General features: G+C 39.2%; 1 protein-coding gene across 5 annotated transcripts in view; it reads right to left on the bottom strand.

The window, feature by feature from the left end:
* Window positions 1-4,791: 4,791 nt before the first annotated feature.
* The window catches only part of tspan9a (tetraspanin 9a), a 332,421-nt gene continuing 314,182 nt past the window's right edge, over window positions 4,792-23,030 (bottom strand). For all 5 annotated transcript variants that reach the window (XM_057837779.1, XM_057837777.1, XM_057837780.1 and 2 more), the window contains one exon: window positions 4,792-16,503. In XM_057837779.1, coding sequence (XP_057693762.1) covers window positions 16,432-16,503 — 72 coding nt within the window. In that variant the 3' untranslated portion in view covers window positions 4,792-16,431. The remainder of the gene's footprint in view (window positions 16,504-23,030) is intronic.

The following is a 23,030-nucleotide window of genomic DNA, read 5'->3' as shown; positions in this document are numbered from 1 at the left end:
CACATCACTTCATGGCATAAATGTGCAACACGAATATGATGTAAAGTATGGTTATCGACTTTACAAGGATGAGCAGGAGCAATGACTGCCCGCCGTTGCAACAGCAAAGCTACGAAACGGCCAGGCGTGTAACGGCTCTAACCTATCGTTGGATTCCTCCAAAATGGAGTAAAAATACTCACGTTCATTCACGTAAGCCCACAGAACAATATTGCACTCGGCTCGAATGTGCATCCGCGCTAGCACACGTCAGTCCCAAAACACTGAGCGCGTGTGACTCGAGACTAAAACCGGAAGAGCGATGAGCGGTTTCCATGGAAACGAACATGTAGCGAGAACCTTTCTAACATTTTCTATTCAAAATACTCTTCGTACATGACTACAATATTCTTCATTCTACATACATTATGAGGCAATAAAAAAAAATTGTAACGCACAGACACTAAGGTAACTAACTTTTATCAGATTATTGGTTTGTAAGGTTACTCATTAATGAGGAACGTAATCAGATTGCACTGAAATGTGGTTCATCATATGAAAAGATCATGATGTGCAAGCCACTCCGGAACGAATTAATTTTATATCTTGAGGTACCACTGTATTTCAGCTCCTTCCTGTCTTCCACGTATCCACAATAGTGTAACAGTGATTTGGTAACAATTTTCCCAAAGCAAGGCATGCATTTTTCCCCCGGGGGTCCATGAAGCACTCCCAGTCCTGGGTCTGCTTCTGCCTTCGGAGCAGTTTGACTCGCATGGAAGCAAATATCGAAAAAAGATAAAAAGCCTCAACTGACTCTTAAGAATGTGGATTCAATCACTGTGAATTATTAACGGATGAAAAAAAACAGCGGGACAGAAGCGTTGTGTGAAACAAACACATCATTCAAAGGCCAAGCTATCACTTTAACGCAAAACATGTTGAAGAGAGCATGATCAATAGCTTTAACATCAGTTCCAGCCGCTTTAGTGTGAGCAACTTTGTCTCAGTAATTGGCTGAAAGCGGCGCTACCAACAGCGATCTGGGCAGAGTGACGACTGAATTTTTATCGCCACCCCATTTTCATTAAGCATTTGAAAAGCCAGCTAAATACTGCTAAATACTGCTAAATAAATAAAATAAATACTAAATGCTACCTAGTAGGATGTATGCAAGCTTAGAAAGTATATTCAAAACACTGAGTTGGGTATGTGTCTGTAGACTCAAGTCTGCGCCTTCTTCGGCAATCACGCTTAAATACAAAAAGACATTGCTTTGTTCTGTGTGTCATTTCAGCATTCCATTCCTAGCCCACAGATGGCTGAAACGCCTTCTAATCTTGATCTTTTTTGACAGTTAGTCAGATTGCTGTTTGTATTAAATTTGTTTTTTTTATTTTTTATAAAGACTATACTACTCAATAAAATAAAGGGAACACTATCGTATCATGTTGAAGATCTGAATAAATGAAATATTTTTATTAAATACTTTGTTCTTTCCATAGTTGAACGTGCTGACAACAAAGACAGTTAAAAATTATCCATGAAAATCAAATGTATCAACCCATGAAGATCCGGATTTTGATTTATACTCAAAATGAAAGTGGAAAAACACTCTACAGGCTGATCCAAGTTTTATGTAATGTCCTTTAAACAAGCCAAAATGAGGCTCAGTGTGTGCGAGCAGTGTGTGTGGCCTCCGCGCATCTGTATGACCTCTCTACAACGCCTGGTCATGCTCCTGATGAGGTGGCGGATCTTCTCCTGATGGATCTCCTCCCAGATCTGGACCAGGGCATCACTGAGCTCCTGGACAGTCTGAGGCGCAACCTGTCATCCTGTAGGAGATTCCAGGAGACAGGTAGTTACAACAGGAGAGCTGGACAGGGCCGTAGAAGATCGTTAAACCCTCAGCAGGATCGGTATCCACTCCTTTGTTCAAGGAGGACCAGGATAAACACTGCCAGAGCACTAAAATATTACCTCCAGCAGGCCACTGGTATGAATGTTTCTGACCAAACAATCTGAAACGGGCTCCATGAGGATGGTCTGAGGGCCTGTAGTGGGGCCTGTGCTCACTGCCAATCACTGTAGAGCTTGATAGGCATTTGCCATAGACCACCAGAATTTGCAACTATGCCATTGATCATTGTTCAACCTGAGCACATGCGACAGGCGTGAAAGGGTCCAGAGATGCCATGGAGAACATTATGCTGCCTGCAACATCATTCAGCACGACCTGTGTGGTGGTGGTCAGTGATGGTCAGGGGAGGCATATACCTGGAAGGACACAAAGGTTAGATAATGGCAGCTTGACTGCTATTAGGTATCAGGATGAAATCCTTGGGCTCATTGTCATAGCTACGGTTGCAGTGGGACCTGGGTTCCGCCTGGTCTACGACAATGCCCAACCTCATGTGGCTGGAGTATGCAAGCGGTTCCTGATAACCTTAATAACCCAGCCTGATAATTGATAACCTTGACCCCCGCGTTCGCCTGACCTAAATCCAATAGAACACTTCTGGGATATTATGTTTAGGTCCATCTGGCAGAGTCATGTTGCTTTTCAGACTGTCCAGGAGCTCAGTGATGCCCTGGTCCAGATTTGGGAGGAGATTCCATAGGATATCCTCCATCGTCTCATTAGGAGAATGCCCAGGCATTGTGGGCACACACATTCATACACCAATGGTGCTGCCGCCATGCAGGCGCTGTCAACCCATTGAGGACTAATTAGTGGGGACTTCGACAGTGGGCAGTCAAAGCCGGGAATCGAACCACTGACCCATCGGTCCCAGAACGACTCGAGCTACCGACTCCGCTCGACATCACATAACTCCAAATCCAGACCAGTCGATACATTTGATTTTCATTGATAATTTTTGTGTAATTTTGTTGTCAGCACATTCAGCCATGAAAAGAACAAAGTTTAATAAAAAATATTTCATTCATTTATATCTACAATGTGTTACATTAGTACTCCCTTTATTTTTTTGAGCAGTGTATGTTTCTGGTAAGCTGTAGAAGAGGGGGAAAAAAATGACTTTTACATCGAAAGGTTTACTGTTCTGTGTTCCTCACACAGTATTCAACATATTCTCTTATGAAAGGAACAACGGTGCACAGCTGCGTGCTTTTCCGGCTGAGCTGGTTCTCCTTTTGTCTTATGTCTGATTTTTAGGTGGAGTCTGTCATAAATTGTCTGGATGACCTGACAGCAGAGTAGTAAAATCATCTCAAATAGAATTAGTAGCCAGCTGCAGTTAATGGCAGACACACCATTAGGCAGTTCTCATCTTTTGGCAATGTTCAAGTCAGTATTCCACCTTAGATTTCGATGTACTGTTACCACCAATGTCGACATATCACCATACAAAAATAATGTTTCATCACTAATAACAAGGCTGTTACTGATTTTGTTTGGTAGCATGGTATCGGTCGCTGGTGTTGTGGCGGACCAATTTTCAAAGAAATTTTAACCCTTTCAGAGAGTGGTCACTACCGTGGCCAGCTATTCCAAAGTTGACGCTTAAGATCTTTAACCCTTTATATTGCAAGTGACTATTTTTGGTCATTAAAAAAAAAAAACCCAACAAATATTAGCAATTATTTTTTTTTCTTCTTTTTTTCCCTTTTTTTATTACAGTGGTGCCTCTACATACAAATTTATTTCATTCCTGGACCTGGTTTGTAAATTGAAATTGTCATCTGTCGAGCGGGATTTTTTAGTCTAAAAGACTACAGGGTGACCCAAAAAAAAGTTTACAGTGCCATAATACAACTTAAATGCCATGTTTATTCATCTTAGAATTAGAATTTAATCACAAATTATACATTATTGTAAAGAACATATACAGTACACTCTATTTTTCAATGTGTCCTCCCTTAAGTGTCACAACAGCCTCCAGGCGCCTGCGGAACGCTTGACAGGTCTTCTTTATGTAGGATGCTGTCATCTTTTCCCAAGATCTAACAATGGACCTCTCCAAGGCTGCCACAGAAGTTTGTGGCTTCTTACAGGCACTGTCCTCCACAGTTGCCCATATGCTATAATCCAGGGGATTGAGATCTGGACTCTGGGGTGGCCACATATCACCTTGTCAATCAACTTTTTAGTCCGCACAGATCGGCACTTCCAGACCCAGGTTTTCGTGAGGCTGTTCCAGTATCTTTCAGCTTCTTTTTAACTTTGTAGACTGCACATCTGGATATTCTCAGATTTGCTGCAATCTCAGTAGGTGTCAGACCGGCACGCAGCAATTCAGGTACAGCTAAAGTTTTCTTCATTTTCAGCAGAAGCACAGGAATTGTAGAGACGAGAGATTACCAGCTGCATTGAGTGACCTTAATGAATCACTTAAGCATGACAACCTATTTAGATATGTTTCAATGGCTTTTAAACAAGCAGTCAACTGAGTGTAAACTTTTTTTTGGGTCACCCTGTACATTATGATTCGATTAATTTGTTCCACAGCACAAAACCTACGCTGACTGATTCGTGAATACTGCAGGTACAATTACAAATAGCAATCACACATAGCAAAACCAATAAATTATAAATACAAATCAGAATAATAATAATGTAAAGATTCGGGTTCTAATTTAGCAGTTGTGTTTTGCATGCTGTTCCCAGAGGTGGGTAGAGTAGCCAAAAATTTTACTCAAGTGAGAGTAGCGTTACTTCAAAATAATATTACTCAAGTAAAAGTAAAAGTAGTCGTCCAAAAAATGTACTCAGGTACAAGTAAAAAAGTATTTGGTGAAAAGAATACTCAAGAAATTCCAAAAGGTTCAGATACTTTTTCATACCACTGTATTTATTTATTTTTACCTGTCCAGTTTAGCTGCTTAGACATGGAGAATATAAATCTGAGTGTCCTTATGGTGTCAACAGTTTTAATTTATGACATGGGAATTTAAATTAAATTACAATGAATATAAACAGATATACACACGGATTACGGCCACAAGTAATACTAAAATTGACATTTAAAAAAAATATTATTTCACAGTATTTAACTCACTGCATGCCATTGACAACGATAGACATACAATTGATCAAAACGAAGGACTGGCTGTGAATCCTCACGTTTCAACACCACGCGGTGTTAGATGTCCAATCCACTTTGACTCGGAAGGGGGAATGAACGAACCAGTCAAAATGGATTGGACATTCCTTTGATGCTGACAGCCTGACACAGTTGCAGTTCCGACCGATACATTTTTAAAAAGCAGGCTTACTCAAATGTGGTGTAAACAACGCAAGTTGTGATGTCACAGCCGGTCTGCAGCTGATACCAATTTTAATAAACATGCCATTCTCCCGGAGTTTATTCATTTTGCTGTTTATTACTTATTCCAAGAATGCAATTTATATTAGATCACACGCACCAAAAAATTCACTGCTTTCACATTTGATTTGGTTCACTTTATTTGATGACGTTACTCATAGAAAATAATCTGTACAAAGGCTAAAGGTCATGTATATATTTATATATTCTATATTTTTTGCATAGAAGGAACAGTGGTGAAAAAAAAGGTTGAAAAGCCACAATAAACTCCACTCATAATCACACATGGGACTTAAGAACAATTGGTTTCAAGTGGGATCAAGCTGCTTACAAAAACACATTGCCACACTTGTTTCTGTTTTTGTTCTTTAATTTCCTTATCTTCCTCACTGACTACTACTCTGTACTCAGTTTTTTTTTTCAAAGTCATTAACGTTATTTTTTAAATAGTAATTTTGTCACAGGCTCCTCATGGAAACTGCTGTACCATGTTCAAATGTTATTTAAATGAAACACTTTCTTGAAAAAAATAGAAACATCGAGTGTACATCTTTCAGTTAGCTCTGCTATACAATATACAGTGAACATGTCTAATCAAAATAATAATAAGTGTGTGGCATTGGGACATTTTGGGACTCTCTTTTCTTTATTTAAAAATATACTATAGTTGTTGTTTTTTTTTCTTCCAAGAAAGCCAAGTTCGGTCTACCACTTATTCAGACTACTTTTTTCTTTCACATGTAGCAGAAAAAAATGAACTCCACAGGACAAACAAAGCTGGCAGGTATCAGATAGGGCCAGCCATTAGAACACAACATCAAGCACACCATTTTTAGAGCACACAACTCAAGATATTCAGCAGAAGCACAGGGGGGTCGGAGAATTAGGAGATTAAAGAAATCATGTGTCAAAGGTAGAAAAAAACAAACATGAAAAACAATTATCTGAAAATTCTCCACAGCAGACAAAAGCCAATTACTGCATGAGCGTTCTTCCGCCGACTCTTAGTGGGCGTTTCCCCGAAAATACTACCTTTTCTTTCCAAGAAAAAGTTACAAGTTATTAAGAAAAAAAAAAAAGTATTTAAATGTACACTGCTCCTATGTTTGAGAATAAAAAAAAAACAGCTGTCACACTTGAGGAAATGAAAAATTAGAGTGGCTCGTTTTGTGTTTTAACATGAAAAATCTCAAAGCATCGTACCTAGAGGCGTTCAGTAGGTTCAAAGAAACAATATAGTACATGAAATGACAACTGTACAAAAAAAAAAAAAAAAAAAAAACGTCATGGCGGTAATAGAGAATTGAGTGTTCTATAATTACACTAACAGAACGTCTCAGTGTTAATGTGGAGTTAGCAGGAAATTTAATGCCGCTCTTCCTGTAAGGAGTTATAATACTTTGTTATTTACATTCTTTAGTCAGATTCCTGATCTTATCAGACATTGTTAAAACCCATTCACTGTTATTGAAAGTTAGAGTCAAAATAGATAGCTATGGATAGATATCACCGTCAATGGCAGCCAATGAGTACAGGAAACATCTTTTGCACCATTCTGATAGATGTCGGTGTATTCTAGAATAATGTGATTATATTAGAACAATGGATGTGTGTGTGTGAAGTGAAGTGGTGGTCCTTGCCCAGACTCTCCTCTACTTTTACTTTTGTAACACTACCTGCTTTAACATGTGACATTAGTTCAGTCTTGGCAGTCTGGGTGGTGTGACAGTCCTCGCAGTGCACATTGCTTTTAAGGAGTGGCCTGAGCAGCAGGCAGGTGCCAGATGATTCTGGTAGTTACAAGCAGTACATCGGTCCTAAGCCTTTTTTGACTTTTTGGCTAGGTTCATACTGCAGGTCATGCACAATTACGATTTTTTGTGCTATCTGTTTTTTTGGCGTGCCTGTTCAGACTGCCTTTGTCCACTGAGCCCATTCAAGTATTACGTATGCGCACTAATTCGCAGTCTGACACGCAATGAGCAAGATGACCCGCATGTGCAGAAGCATCAAAGCAAATGACATAATTGGGGATTATAATATTCATATTTTGGCCCTGACTGAAACTTGGCTTCAGCAGGATGACTTTGTAAGACTTAATGAATTCACACCTCGAAGTTACTTGAACTTTCACACAGCGAGAAGCACTGACCGAGGTGGAGAAGTGGCAGAAAGATCACACTCTAGTTCAAGTATGAGCCCAAAAAGTAAAACTAATTACATTTAATCCACATTTAATAATGTAATCCCTGTCTTCTACTCTACCTACCACTTGTCTTTACTTTATTTCTCTTTTCTAATTCTAATATCTAGTTGTTTAGTCTCTTCATCACTAGTCACCCGGGGAGGGGCTATTTTTATCAGCCGCAGCCGCAGCCGCCTGACTATCCTGACATCTGGCTAGATGGAACCCTCATGTTCCCTCACCCCATTGCATCTCTACAAAGTGGAACTCCTTCTGCTAACACCCATCATCAGTCCTGGTGCATCTATAGTCTGCCTGTCCTGTGAGTGGATCTCTCCAGACTGTGGTTCTCCCCAAGGTTTCTCTTTTCCCACTGGGTTTTCCTTGCCGCCATGGAGGGTCTAAGGATGGGGGATGCCCAGGACATGAACTCATCTCATTCATCTACTATATCTGACTGTGTATCAAATTGACTCTGTAAAGCTCTGGGAGACAACCTTGTTGTGATATAAGGCTATACAAATAAAAATTAATTGAATTGAAAAGCAAATGAGTACACATGCTGGCTGGGCATCATTCCAGGGTGATCATATTTTGCTTTCCAAAAAGACGACACAAATAACAGACATTAATAATACCAGTTTCGTCTTATATTCAAAGTTTATATGGATTGCATAGAACTAACGCACGCACAGTTTGCTCCGACTCTGCCATATAAGCAATACTAAAATATTGCACATTTGGCGCACAGAAATAAAACATAGCATTATCAGGCTTATCCTTTTCCTCATTTTATTTTTTCATGACTGTGGTCAAGCCCGCCTTCTGCGTAAAAGCCGAGTTTAAGCTAGGTGCTAATGCTAATGCACAGCTACATTGCTGCCTGCCACTCTTGGTTTTTGCTGATGTAATTGCTACATAAATCCCAATTTGGGAAACTTGACAGTTCAGACCACAGCCACATTCTGGAAAAATGTGGCCCAGATCGGATTTAAACCACTTACGAAAGTGACCCAGTGTCCTTATTTCTGTTTTTGCCCTCAGGACACCCAACCGGCAAAGCCCTCAAAGCCGGCTGTTTAGAAGAAGCCACCTACCACAGCAGTGACTGACCCATCACCCCTGCCAGCTGCCAAATACCTTGTCATTGTTTAATAAAAATCCCTATGCTCTCCATCTGCTTCTGGAGGAAGCCTTCCTGGTCACACTTTGGTCCGCATTGGCTTCACCTACTCTGCCCTGACAAAATTATGAGGAATATGAAACATAAAGCTGAAATTGTTTAAATATTTTTCTATCTCTTGAAATCTTACAGTTCTTGTCATTTTATCACACTAAAATATTACACTCTGACACAATAGTAAGAGTTATGATCACGATTTAACTTTTAATTGTTGCTGTCCAATTAAGTGTCTTTGTGTATGGGTTGACATTTCAACAATGATTAAATGCATGAGTGTAATGGTTTGTGTGAGTGCGTAGAGGAATTTTATGTATTTTTTTAAAAGAGTAAAAGGTAGGCCCATATTTCTTGCATCTACTTCTGTTTGGCAATCATCACTTGTCGTGCAAATGTAAAAAGGTGATTAATGAAGTCAAAATTACTCCTAATGGAGCGTCACGCACTGACAATTTTATTTCATGAAACTAGATATTAATATGAAGGAGTGTGTTGACAAGTGTGAAATTTAATGAATATCGTTTGCAGGATTTAACCAATGCTACATGACAAATTTCTACCTTTATGAACTCAGAATTAATTGTCTTTAGTTCCTGTCACTGTGCTAAGAGAGAGCACCAATTGTACTCATGCAAGAACATTGCATTTGACTAATCCCTTAGCAAACAAACATTAAATCATGTCATGTTCTCACTGTGGATCATCTAAGGGGAGAAAAAGGCGGTAGGGAAATATTAACAAACAGTTAAACAGCGACAGCCAATGTACAAAAATAACAGTATGGAACAGCTTTTGTTGAAACAACATTCATAGTTGGAGTGCGAAAGGAGCATTTACAAAGCTGTAAAGATGTGAAGAGTTGAGAGGGAGTTCACGCTGAGATGAGAATTTCACATATCCAGCGTTCAAGCTTGTCCGTCAAGTGTGCCAATGCTAAAGAGCTTGTTTTTTTTTTTTTTTTTCCTTTAACTTCACTATTGCACTTATAATTTCATTGCGCACAATGACTAGGAACCACAGCTCTGCCTCATAATCTTAAGGTTGTGGGTTCAACTCTCAGCCTTCCTGCATGAGCTTTGTACTTTATGTTCTACCTGCCTTTTGGCCCTGTAGGTAGAATCGAAAATGGATGGCTGGACAACACTGTAATATGCATTCAACATTTTGCCCCCAGTCAGGCCAGTGTGCCATCTGACTAACTGAACGGTCACAGATGTTGCCTATTTAATCCCTCCGGGGTTCGGGTCGACTCCCAGAGCAGCCTTTCTACTGTGTGTAGGCCGCCCGTCTGCCAGTGCCTTTGTGCGAGCGGCCGAGCGGAGGAGTCGTGCCCACTCGTACCAGTGCTGTATATCAACAACTGTCATGTTCCACGCTATGGACAGCACCTGTCGGGTTGGAGCATATGGAGTAAATCGGGGCCAGTGGGGTCACTGCATGTCAGTCTAATTCCTTGCCAAGACCTCTCTTTTCAAATAGTGTCCTTCAAAAACAAGTCCTTTAATGTATGTAAACTAAAAATTGGATAGGAGGGGAAATGAAAGAAGTATATATTGGTCTGATATGTTTTCTCATGGAAAACCAGTGGTGGAATGTAATGAAGTAAAAGTACAGTAATTTTCGGACTATAAGGCGCTACATTTCCCCCCCCATTTTCAATCCGGCAGTTAATAGTCCAGTGCGGCTTATTTGTTGATTTATTTGGGTTAATAGATATCACTTTATTTGACAGTGGCGTCCTAAGGCTGCCACAAGACCGTCATAATTCTGACATGACACTATCATTGGCATTAATGAATGCATATGACAGATCTCATTACCTGTCATCTGGCAAATTATGTCACTAACTCCATTTTTGTCCAGCTCAGATCTTTTAAAGCCATTGAAAAGTGAGATAATTTGCCAGATGACTCAAAAGGATATCTGTCATAAAAATTTAATAATGGTCACGGCAGTGTCATGTCATAATTATGATGGTCCTACAACAGTCTACTTGCGCCACTGTCAAATACATTGTTACAAAATATCATAATTAGCAATTAATGAAACAAACCTGGAACAGTAACTGAAGAAATAATTAGCAGAGAATATGAATTTTGATTGTTATTTACATTTGTAGTGCTGCAATGCATGCTAGGAGGCATGTTGGATGCCAACAGTGTTGACAGCAGGTGGCAGCAAAGGTTGAATGTCTACCTCAAGGGAGCAGTGATGGCCAAATGAAGCTTCTTGAAGCAATGAAGCTTTTCAGCCAATTGGTTCACAGCTTCATTGGGGTTCATTTGGTCTTGCAACAGTCGTATGATGCTGCTGTAAAATAAAGTGTTACCGGTTAATATCTTTTGGTGTAAATAAATCCATAATACAGTGAGAACAGCTGCGGCTTATAGTCCAGTGCGGCTTATCTATGACCAAATGCCGTTTTCGTGTCACATTTGGTGGGTGGCGGCTAATAGTCAGGTGCGCGTTATAGTGCGAAAATTACGGTTCTTCGATACTGTACATAGTACATTTTTGTGTATCTGTACTTTACTTGAGTACAAATATGAAGTGTTTCTTTTTACTTTTACTTCACTACAATTTCAGCAGGTATCTGTACTTTTTACTCCACTACGTTTCAAACTGTTGCCTAGGATATACGTTAATTTTGTTTGTTTTCCTATTTCCTCATTGTGATTGATAGTTTCATTTTCATGCCTCCGGCGCAATCGATAAGCCCTGTGCAACTATGCTGTAACTGAGCACAAGAGGCAGCAAGACGAGTACAAGCAAGATTAGGCAGGTGAACATTATATTGCCCATGAAAAACCACCACACTCTTGTAAAGTGGGTGGCGGTATGCACCTGATAGTTGCTTACAATCTGCCATTAAGCTTGGTTTTTGAGTTTTTGAGCTTGTTAAACTTCTGTTTGCAGTACAGTCAATTTTATTGCTTGTTTTTTTCCATTCCGCACAGTTTTAAACAAAACTGAGCAATCAATAAATTCTATGGTTCTTTCGGTGAATATTGTCTCTGTATGCATATACAGTGGGGCAAATAAGTATTTAGTCAACCACTAATTGTGCATAATCTCCCACTTGAAAATATTAGAGAGGCCTGTAATTGTCAACATGGGTAAACCTCAACCACGAGAGACAGAATGTGAAAACCCCCCCCCAGAAAATCACATTGTTTGATTTTTAAAGAATTTATTTGCAAATCATGGTGGAAAATAGGTATTTGGTCAATACCAAAAGTTCATCTCGATACTTTGTTATGTACCCTTTGTTGGCAATAACGGATGTCAAACATTTACTGTAACTCTTCGCAAGCTTTTCACACACTGTTGCTGGTATTTTGGCCTATTCTTCCATGCAGATCTCCTCTAGAGCAGTGATGTTTTGGGGCTGTCATTGGACAACACGGTCTTTCAACTCCCTCCACAGATTTTCTATGGGGTTAAGATCTCGAGACTGGCTAGGCCACTCCAGGACCTTGAAATGCTTCTTACGAAACCTCTCCTTTGTTGCCCTGGCTGTGTGTTTGGGATCATTGTCATGCTGAAAGACTCAGCCACGTCTCATCTTCAATGCCCTTGCTGATGGAAGGAGATTTTCACTCAAAATCTCTCGATACATGGCCCCATTCATTCTTTCCTTTACACAGATCAGTCGTCCTGGTCCCTTTGCAGAAAAACAGCCCCAAAGCATGATGTTTCCACCCCCATGCTTCACAGTGGGTATGGTGTTCTTCGGATGCAATTCAGTATTCTTTCTCCTCCAAACACGAAAACCTGTGTTTCTACCAAAAAGTTCTATTTTGGTTTCATCTGACCATAACACATTCTCCCAGTCCTCTTCTGGATCATCCAAATGCTCTCTAGCGAACCGCAGACGGGCCTGGACGTGTATTGGCTTCAGCAGGGGGACACGTCTGGCAGTGCAGGATTTGAGTCCCTGGCGGCGCACTGTGTTACTGATAGTAGCCTTTGTAACTGTGGTCCCAGCTCTCTGTAGGTCATTCACTAGGTCCCCCTGTGTGGTTCTGGGATTTTTGCTCACCGTTCTTGTAATCATTTTGACGCCACGGGATCCACCAAGTGTTTTGCCTATTGCAGAGTCAGTCTTCCCAGCCTGGTGCAGGTCTACAATTTTGTCTCTGGTGTCCTTCGACAGCTCCTTGGTCTTGGCCATAGTGGAGTTTGAAGTGTGAGTGACTGAGATTGTGGACAGGTGTCTTTTATACCGATAATGAATTAAGACAGGTGCCATTAATACAGGTAACGAGTGGAGCCTCGTTAGACCTCGTTAGAAGAAGTTAGACCTCTTTGACAGCCAGAAATCTTGCTTGTTTGTAGGTGAACATATACTTATTACCACTCTAATTTGGAAATAAATTCTTTAAAAATCAAACAATGTGATTTTCTGTTTTTTTTCTTCTTCACATTCTGTCTCTCATGGTTGAGGTTTACCCATGTTGACAATTACAGGCCTCTCTAATATTTTCAAGTAGGAGTTGGTGGTTGACTAAATACTTATTTTCCCCACTGTATATACTGTATACATATGAATGTACATACTGTATACAGTGTATCAGAAAAGTGAGTACACCCCTCGCATTTCTGCAGATATTTAAATACTGTATATAATTTCATGGGACAACACTGACAAAAGGACACTTTGATAAGTAGTCTGTGTGCAGCTTATATAATAGAGTTAATTTATTCGCCCCTCAAAATAACTCAAAATATAGCCATTAATATCTAAACCCCTGGCAACAAAACTGAGTACACCCCTTAGAAACTACGAACATCCCTAAATGTCCAAATTAAGTACTGCTTGTCATTTTCCCTCCAAAATGTCATGTGACTAATTACATGAGTGCTGTCAGCAGTGCTGCATAGATTGAAGAGGTGGGGGGTCAGCCTGTTAGTGCTCGGACCATACGCGACACTCTACATCAAATTGGTGTGCATGGCTGTCACCCCAGGAGGAACCCTCTTCTGAAGACGGTACACAAGAAAGCCCGCAAACAGTTTGCTGAAGACATGGATTACTGGAATCATGTCCTATGGTCTGATGAGACAGGTGGGGAAAATAAATTAACTCTATAATATAAGCTGCACACAGACTACTTTTCATTGTGTCAAAGTGTCATTTTGTCAGAGTTGTCCCATGAAAAGATATACTTAAATTTTTGCATCGGTAGAAAATACTTTTAGTTTTTACTTGTAAATTTTAAAGCAAGTACTTTTGTTTTTTCACTTTTTTTTCTTATACTCTTATGCTTACACTTGTACTTAATTTTTTTGCACCTGTATTTGTACCTTTACTTAAGTAAAAAAAAAGTGAGTACTTAATCCACCACTGTGTAAAACACAAGCTGTGTATCAGTTTAGAAAAATGTGGAATCAAAGCCATAAAAGATTCTTAAAGATGCTAAGAGGTTTAAAGCAATGACATTTCAATTATTTGTTCAGCAGCCTGTACTCACATTGCACAATGAGACGAGACAAAGAGTAACCCCTACTAAATATGTAAATCTAAAAATTGCTATGCATACAGTAGGTGGACAAAAAAACAAAATGTCTTGCGTGTTAGCTGCCCTGAATTCAATTTAGTTGTGATATATAAGTGGACTGGCAAACTGCACATGAAATTATTTCACCCTTCTTGGAAAATATATTTATACTTGCAAAGATTACAAATTTACATCGCTGAAGTTTAAAAATTAATTGCCCAAACAAGAAAAAAAGTGAACATCAGTTGAAAGATTTTGCAAAGAAAAATCCATTTGAGTTCAACTCTTTCCTCATTATTTTTATGCATTCATGCATGTCCTCTTGAGAAATATGGCCTCTTAATTTGATAAAGGACATGAGAGAACATCGAGGTTATGTATGGCTGTTGGTGAGAGTTGTTCATATTTATTACAGTGTTTTCATGAAACTTTATACCAACGCTGTAAAAACTAACAAAACAATATAATTCGATGTAATTATTGGGACAGTAGTATGACAAAATGCAAAGACAGAATATTAATATTTTAATAATATCCATGAATTTACAAAGATTTGGCCAAGTTTAAGTGAAACAATGTTATTAAATGATTACTGAAATAAATAATTCCATACTGACAAATGAAAAGGGTTCGCTGGAGATGGAATGATGTTTCATGTGCTTCCCACCTGAGGCCAAATCCCTTGAAGTTACCACAGCAGACATATAGAAAGAAGCAAGTCCCAATGTGTCCAGTCTTTCAGGAGCCAGACTGATGTGAAAGCTTCTTGGGAATATGTGATAAACAGTCCCAAATAGATGTTTCCTTGAGGCCGGGTGGCCTTAGCTATCTGTTTTAGCTTTGATCGGTCTATCCTCCCACCAAACTATCCTCTGGCTGCCGGAAGCACAAACACGGGGATAGGAGTGGTGGAAAAAATGGAGGTGTGGCATGCCCAGGAACATCATTCGTCAAAAAGTAGGGATTCGTCTCGTCAGGGGAAATCCCCTCTTTTGTTGGATTTGTTCAGAACAATGATTTATTTGTTCTACTTGATGATTACACAAGTATGGCAGTGGTTGCTAATAGTCTCAACAGTTACTTTTTGGTTCCAATGGGGATTTTAAACATTTGCTCACACATAATTTGAGTTTTCTTTTTCCTTCCCTTCCTTTCTTGAATGTTTTTGGAGTTTACCTCCAGACAAGAAGAAGATGATGAGGGGAGGACAAATGTGTTGCAGGGGATTATGAACGAAGAAACCGAAACCTTTTGCCGCCTCCACGAACACAATTTATGATTTCGGCTTGAATACTGTTTTTGCTCTGAGTGCCCATGATTCTTTGTGCTTTTATGCCCTTTGCAGTGTGGAACAATGTGATAAAACACACACAAACAGCACAATTTAGTGTGTATGTACTCTCGAAGGGGGAATTTCATCACATAGGATCTTACTCTTGACAGTCCTGGTGGAGCTTTAATAAACAGGCATTTTACACAATTTATATTGTCTCAGTGGGAATTGTGTTGATGCTGGTGTGGCAGCACAGTGTGTGAGTGTGTGTGTTTTGGCCCAGACTGATTTGTTCCCTTATCCAAAGAATAAAGCGCAATGTAGTACAAAATGATTCCTCTGCCTTTAATAACTTCCTTCAATAACACTCACTTGAGCCAAAATGCTAGTCAAAGGGAAAATATATGTCTCATGGATCATAATAAACACCATCCTGACATGTCTATGCTCCTCACCTCAAATCCAACACACAACGTTGTACTAACATTCAACAGGAGTATTACGCACATACAAAAGTATACTGGGAAACAAAATGGATGAAAAAGGACTTAAAGGTAAGTCGGTGAAGTAGAAAACTAGCATGCCGTCTTGGATTTTTTTTTCTCCATTTACAAAGGAAAATGGGTGTTTGTTTTTTTAAGCATAAAGGAAAGACTATTACTCCACAAGAAATAGGTGGGAAGGCATATGATGTTCTCTTCCCCAAGAAGTGGGATGTGTTAGCAAAAGTCTTAAATGTCTTTGTGCCGGTGTGCGGATTGTAAATCCAAGCCAAAAGAAAAAAATGAAGGAGTGACAACCAGCAGGATTCTCCTGGGTGGCAAATGACTCGTCCCTTCTCATCTTCCAGTTGTCTTACTCTTTGGCAAAAATGACCGGCGACACGTAGAATCGGCACACAAAGTCTGGGAACAGTCAAAGGATGATTGTAAAGTAGTGGCAGCGGTGTTGATGGGTGGGGAGGGGGTACATTTATTCAGAGTTCCATCCCATCAGGAATTGAGGTTCCTCTTCTCCACAGGCTAGGCGTCATACTTCTTCCCCGTTCTGTGGATGTGATGGAAGAGTGTCATGGAGAACGCCATTCCCAGAAGCTGTGGAGTAAAAGAGAAGTAAAACATGCTTGTGTTGTGAGCTCTTCATATTTATGTTTATGCCTTGTGGCCTGCACGCATTTTTAAGTACAGTAAATCCCGCTGTTCAGCACAGACACTTTTCCATTCCCTCTCTTGCAAATGCAAGCCGGAGGATCTCAGAGTGGGTGCGAGCATTCAGTCCTAGTAGTAAATGGAGATGCCCGCGTAGGCAGGAGACTGCTGTCTCTTTGAAGTTGCCATTACCTATCCTATTTGTACATCAAACACAGACGCAAGACTCATCCTAATACCTTTATCTACTAACGCAGGTACTGTACATCTTAGTAACACCTCACTGTGAAGTCAAAGTGAATAAGATTTCAATTGCAAGAAAAAGAACGCTGTCAATGAAAAATCTCTGAACACGGAGCATGAATTTATGTGAGTCATTCTACAGCAAGTACATCTCGAGTTTAATCATATGCTTAAAATTTAAAAAGCAGATGGTTGGTGACAAATTCAACGAATGCTCTTATTTTTCCAACCTTAACTCTATTTTGGAACGTTACTATTTGAAGTCAATTAAAAATCAGCCTATTAAAGTACTGGCATCCACACGGGCAGCCAATGCTATTTTTTTTTCAGAGGTAAAGCGGATATTAGGACTGGGAGGGGCGAATGAATGCCTCCCAATCCAAATGGAATGGACGTCTAATTCCGTCATTGGCAGCCAACGAGTTCAATGGGTGCTCTGTAAAGGGTTAAAATTCCCCAAAATCCCAATCATTCAATCAAAATCTTAACCCTGACTTTATTTTATCTTACATTAGGTCATTATGCATAGAAGTTGAAAAATAACGGTAGGCCTTAAAAAAAAAAAAAAATAAAGTACAGATATTTAAGAAAACAACAATGAAGTAAATTGTACTTTGTTACTTCCTACAGCTTTATCGAAACGTAAACTGTGTCATTTTAAGTTTCAAGACAGTGCGTATTATATACTACAATACACTTGAAGCCATTTTTAAATGAAATACAGATGAATGAATGAACACAGCTTCTTACGTGACACATCAAAAGGCATCCAATTCCAAATGAAACAAGCGTTTCAAAGAAGAAAATAAGATTCACTCCAAGTGAAAATTTTAGATAGACCTGCCACTTTCTTTACAAAGGTTAAATATTGTTTTCAGCATAAATAGTGGGAAGTTTTTTCCAATAAGCAAGAGTTATTTTGTCTGTCAAAAGCATTCAGAGGTAAACATCCGTGTAATAAAAAAGATCTCCCAACAGCTAACCACATTTTGGAACTGTCCGATGCAGCTCTGACACAATTGCCTGATGAAAGATGAGAGATACTTATTCTACCTATATAAATATGGAAGAATACTGAATACAAAAGTGGTTTGGAATGGAATGAATTGACTATACAAGGTTTAATAAACTATTAAATGTGTACAATGAAATTTTGGAGACTTGTATTGCAATATATATTTTATGTATATGCAGTATTTATTAAAGATACAGAATAATATCGGTCACCGATAATTATCGGCCGATAATGGCAATTATGACATCACACAGATAATCCAGATAATAAAAAATTCAACTGATAATGCAATCCGATAATTATATACTTGATTTAGCCTCCAAATGTGCGCAACCGAAGAATTCAGCACGCCGCCTCCTCAACCCCTACCCTCTCTGAAGCCCCTGAGGGAGGAGGGGTTGAGGAGGTGGAGTTACATGACAAGAAGTAGTTGAATATTATGGCGGCTGTTACTAAAAAAAAAAAAACGACGCTCTCGCCATCTGCGAAACATGTACCTCAGAAGTTCCAAGATGCAGAAAGAAAGCGTCCTCATTCAAAACCACTAACTCAGCATCCATTTAAAACTGCATCACAAAGATTTTTGGAACGAATACGAGGCTGCTGCTAGCGGGAATGCTAAAGCTATTGTAAACACAAACTAAGTTAAACTACGGGGCTTGTGACGATACAGAGTCGGGTTGTTTGGGAATGCAGCCCAAGGCGGGTGGTAAACTCGTATCTAAGGCACGACTGGAGACCGATAGTCAGCATGTAGCCGTCTTCCGACGGAGCCCGCCGCTCTGGCCGGTCTGGCAGGCCGCCAACGGCGAGGCGGGCCGAGCCCGGTCCCCCGGCTTTGGGACCTCCGGCGAACACCCCGGTTTCTCGAGCGTTCCCCCACGGCGTGCGAGCAGAGCCAGGCCCCGAATACGCCGCGGCGAACAGGCCGGTGCAGGCGGATTATCCGGTACGAACGTAAGCTGACGCTGAGACTAGACACGATTTTATTTTTACCGAAATCACCCGAAAGCCAAAGCCCTGGATAAAAAAATAATGCAGTTTATACGACCACCATTCTTCATGAAAAACATGCCAATAACATTTTCACCACAGACATTTGGAAAAGTTATGTCCAGTAAGCAAGCTTATCATGATGGCACAGTGGTTAGATGATAATTTAAACATGGAGAAAACGAAGTCAGCCAGTCAATAATGCATTCAGTATGTATAATGATGAGCGGTCAGATGACTTTGTAACGCTGCCTTTATTTTCGGCTCAACAAATCTCAGGCACAAAACAACACGCATTGGGATGCGAGCTCCAACTCCGTCCAAATAGTACTGCCGTGTATCAGTTTAGCTGCTGTAAAGCAAATGTCGTGTGTGTGCCGCAAATGTAAACAAAGCGCTGCAGAATGGGTACATGACATCTCGCTCTTTTGAGTTAATCATTTTCACAGTGTGCAACAAAGCATATAACATTAGCAATCACTTTTCAAATTAATTTAACTTATTTGTCTGCTCAATTACAGTTACAGTAGATAATCAAAACTTATTGGCACTTATTAACACTGATCAATTTTTATATGCACATTCCTGTTGAAATGAAATAACAATAATATTCTGTAGCCACAAATATTATTCAAAATCTTTCCTTATTCAAAGTTTTTTTTAGCATAAAGTATAATAATGTATTGCTTAAAATAAGGGTGTTAAGATTATTTTCAGCTAGCGATTTTTCTTCCAAGAAATCTGAGAGACATACACTTGAAGCGCTGGCAGATAATTTCACTTATTTCGAATAGATTTACACTTAAAACTGACTAGTTTTAAGGAGGTGTGTTTTGCAGTGTATTAATGTTATATATGTTAGGAATAGCTTACTTTTAAAGGCATTTTTGTGCAATTTAGGTATTTGCTCTGTAAGTAATTGTTGCCAAAAGTTTACCATTACACAATGTCAGACGATCTGTCATTATTTAGATGTTGGAATTGAATACTTGTTCATATTTTATGTTGAAAAAAAGAGCAATAAATGATATTTTTGCACAGTAATAGTTTCTTTTGTGTATACTAAATTTTACATAAATCTTTTAATAGAATTATCGGCTTGACATTATCGGTTATCGGTTGGAATGAGGAGGAAATTATCGGTTGAAAAATGTATTATCGTGCATCACTAGTATTTATATTATAATACTGTGTAAAAAAATGTTGAATGTCAAAAATGTTGTACTAACTTAAAATTCTATGTAAGCACAGGTTTTTGTCAGTAGCTTGTTATTTTGAGTATTTGTAACTCATCCAGTTAACGCCATTATCTTAATAAATGTGTACAATTAAATTTTGGAGACTTGTATTGCAATATATATTTTGTGTATATGCAGTATTTATATTATAATACTCTGTAAAAAAATGCAGAATGTAAAAAATGTTTTACTAACTTAAAATTCTATGTTAGCACAAGTTTTTGTCAGTAGCTTGTTATTTTGAGTCTTTGTAACTCATCCAATTAACGCCATTAGATAAAAACTATTACTTTCAATCATACCATCCATACAATGTCAAAAAAAGTTAGCAGAACTTGAAAATTTCAAGTCCACCTGTTTCACTTGCAAGTTTAAATGGAAAACTTCAGCTATCACTGAATAGTAAAAAATTTTAAGCAAGCAGAGCGCAACATTTTAAGTAAGCAGACCTTAAGGTAAATAAGCAAAAATTAAACATTTTACATAAGCGGAAGATATGGCAAGTCAGTAGAAGTTATATTTTAAGTAAGCGGAACTTAAATTTACACGTATAAATAGGTAACCCAAGTGGAACTTAGAGGCAAAACACACGGGAGGTGATGAGCGATGGAGAAATGTGAAAGTCATCGCCGTTGAGCTGAAAGCCAACACACGGGGCGCAATGTGACTGTAGTGGCAAGCGACAGCGACACGCATCGCCCTCTGCCCGTGCGTCATCGCTCGTCTCTGATTGACTGTTGATCTGGCGGGCATTTTTAAAATTTCAAATTTTTACCAAGTTGACAAAGTGTGGCACGTGGATGTCAATTTCCAGGTTGGCCAGTGTCCTTGCATGTGATCAGATGAACAATAAATCCGTTGCTTATTGGTTGTAGTGCCAGAAGACAGGGACAAAAAAAGAACCATTTCCCATTTTCTTATATCTGCGTGTGCACGTATACATGCATGAGTGCAAAATTTCACATGCACAAACGTCGAGTGTCGGTCCGCCGCAAGAGGGTTGGCTATTTTCACCTCGTCGCGCTCATTTCATAGAAAATGTATTGAACGCGAGCGACGTCGTCTCCCGTGGATTTTGCCCTTTAAACTGGGTCTCCTGAATGATGCAATGCATAGTTCATATTAGAGGTGAAATGAATACTCGAGTAACTCAAGTTTAAAAATTGATCCGAGTAATTTAATTTGCCTCGAGGAATCGTTTAATTTTGCCAGCTCTAAGCATCACGTTTTGTCCAGACTACTTTATACGTGGGACAATGCGCTGACGTCACATACGTACTGCAACAAAACAGCGGCGGCGGATATATTTGATTTCAACCATGCATGAATATAGAGATAACGACGAAGAAGCCGACGAAAGCCAAGAGAAATGTACCAAGAAAAGGCAAAAAATGTGTGGGATTATTTCAAACTGGAGAACAAGGCGATAACTGTTTCATGTATGTTTCCTGAGCCCGCAACCTGCAGCTCCGCCGACGCTTCCGCACCTCCCGGCTGCACCCCATGACCGATGACCTCCCCCAAAACCCGCCTAGCCCCCGCTCCACCGAAGGCGGAGCAATACTCGTGACAAGGTAAAATGAAGTTAACGCAGCGATATTAAATAAGATTAATGTTACTGTACCTTGCTAACGTAACGTTAGCACTGCGGAGGGCTAGGTTTATCTTAATCATGACTACTGTTGATGTGTGGCTAACGTTCCTTTCATTAAGGCTTTATTTAATCTGTGAAAAAAAAAACAGCTCTGTAGAGTGATGAGGAAGTCAAATAAAAACATAAAGATAACTGAGATGTTGTCAATTTGAGCTCAGTAGTCATTGATGGACCCTAACCCTAACCCTAAAACAAGTAGCACTGGTGCTTATTGTGCAGGTATACAACAGGTTACAAATTTATTTTTAACACTGCAAAAACTCAAAATCCTATCAGGACTTCCAATTTTGACTTTAAACTTAAAACCTAACTAGAACTTAAAAATAGCTTGACACAAATTGAAATTCAGTTGAAACACGTGGGAAAAACACCTAACTTTTACGTGTTGTGTGTTACATTTGAGTGATAACATTTTTAGGTATGAAATAAGATTTAAATTTTTAAAAAAAATAAGATTTAGAAGTTTTTTGAGTGAAAGCAGTGAATTTGTTTTTTTTTCTAGTCACATCTGAGATGCAATTTTGGCTGTTTTCAACAATGTACATCAAAGATAAAGACATTGTCTGAAAATGGTTCAATTTTAGGTGAAATGTCGTTTCCTCATGTATATTTATCATTGCTCTTGAACTTCTTCTTTTTTTTTTTTAATCTGATTACTCAATCGATAGAATTTTCAGTTGAATACTCGATTACTAAAATATTCGAAACCTGCAGCCCTAGTTCATATAGCTTAACATTTCAGTAAGCAGTAAGTAAGTTGTGCTTAAAAAGCACTTGCTCTTAAGCGCAACTTAAGATTTCAAGTAGTTAGCTAGTTTCAAAAAATGGACTGCAAAAATTTTGAGTTGTGCTTACTTAAGATTTCAAATTCGCGCAAATTTTTGTAATGTTAATATTTCAGTGTAGCTTCTCACTCTTATGTAAAGTTAAGCCATTTTCTAAAGTGTAAAAAAGTTTGAGCTCAAAAGAGACTCAAGATGGGAGCTTCTGTCATAGTCTTGACGATTATGAGAGTTCAACTGAATGTGTCTGTGTACAGACACTAAAACTTATATCACATAAGCCAATGTGCTTTGAGACTTTATCAGTCTGCAAAGATGACCAATATCTGTCAGTTTCCTGCTTTCGCATAGTGTGCGCGTGTGTGTGCATGTCTGAATGAGACGTGCACAGCAGGGAGATAGTGTCAAATAGAGGATGGATGTAACAGGAGCTTGTGATCTTTTCACAAATGTTAAGCAAAGCTTGCGCAGATTGAAACCTCAGGTGCAGCATTCTGGGCCGAGACTATTCACTGAAAGACATACATGTCACAACAGCTATCACTTAT

Source organism: Corythoichthys intestinalis, chromosome 5 (genome assembly GCF_030265065.1).
Source record: "Corythoichthys intestinalis isolate RoL2023-P3 chromosome 5, ASM3026506v1, whole genome shotgun sequence".
Taxonomy (NCBI): Eukaryota; Metazoa; Chordata; class Actinopteri; order Syngnathiformes; family Syngnathidae; genus Corythoichthys; species Corythoichthys intestinalis.
The sequence above is the reverse complement of the archived record's forward strand: the minus strand, read 5'-3'. Positions and strand labels throughout refer to the sequence as shown.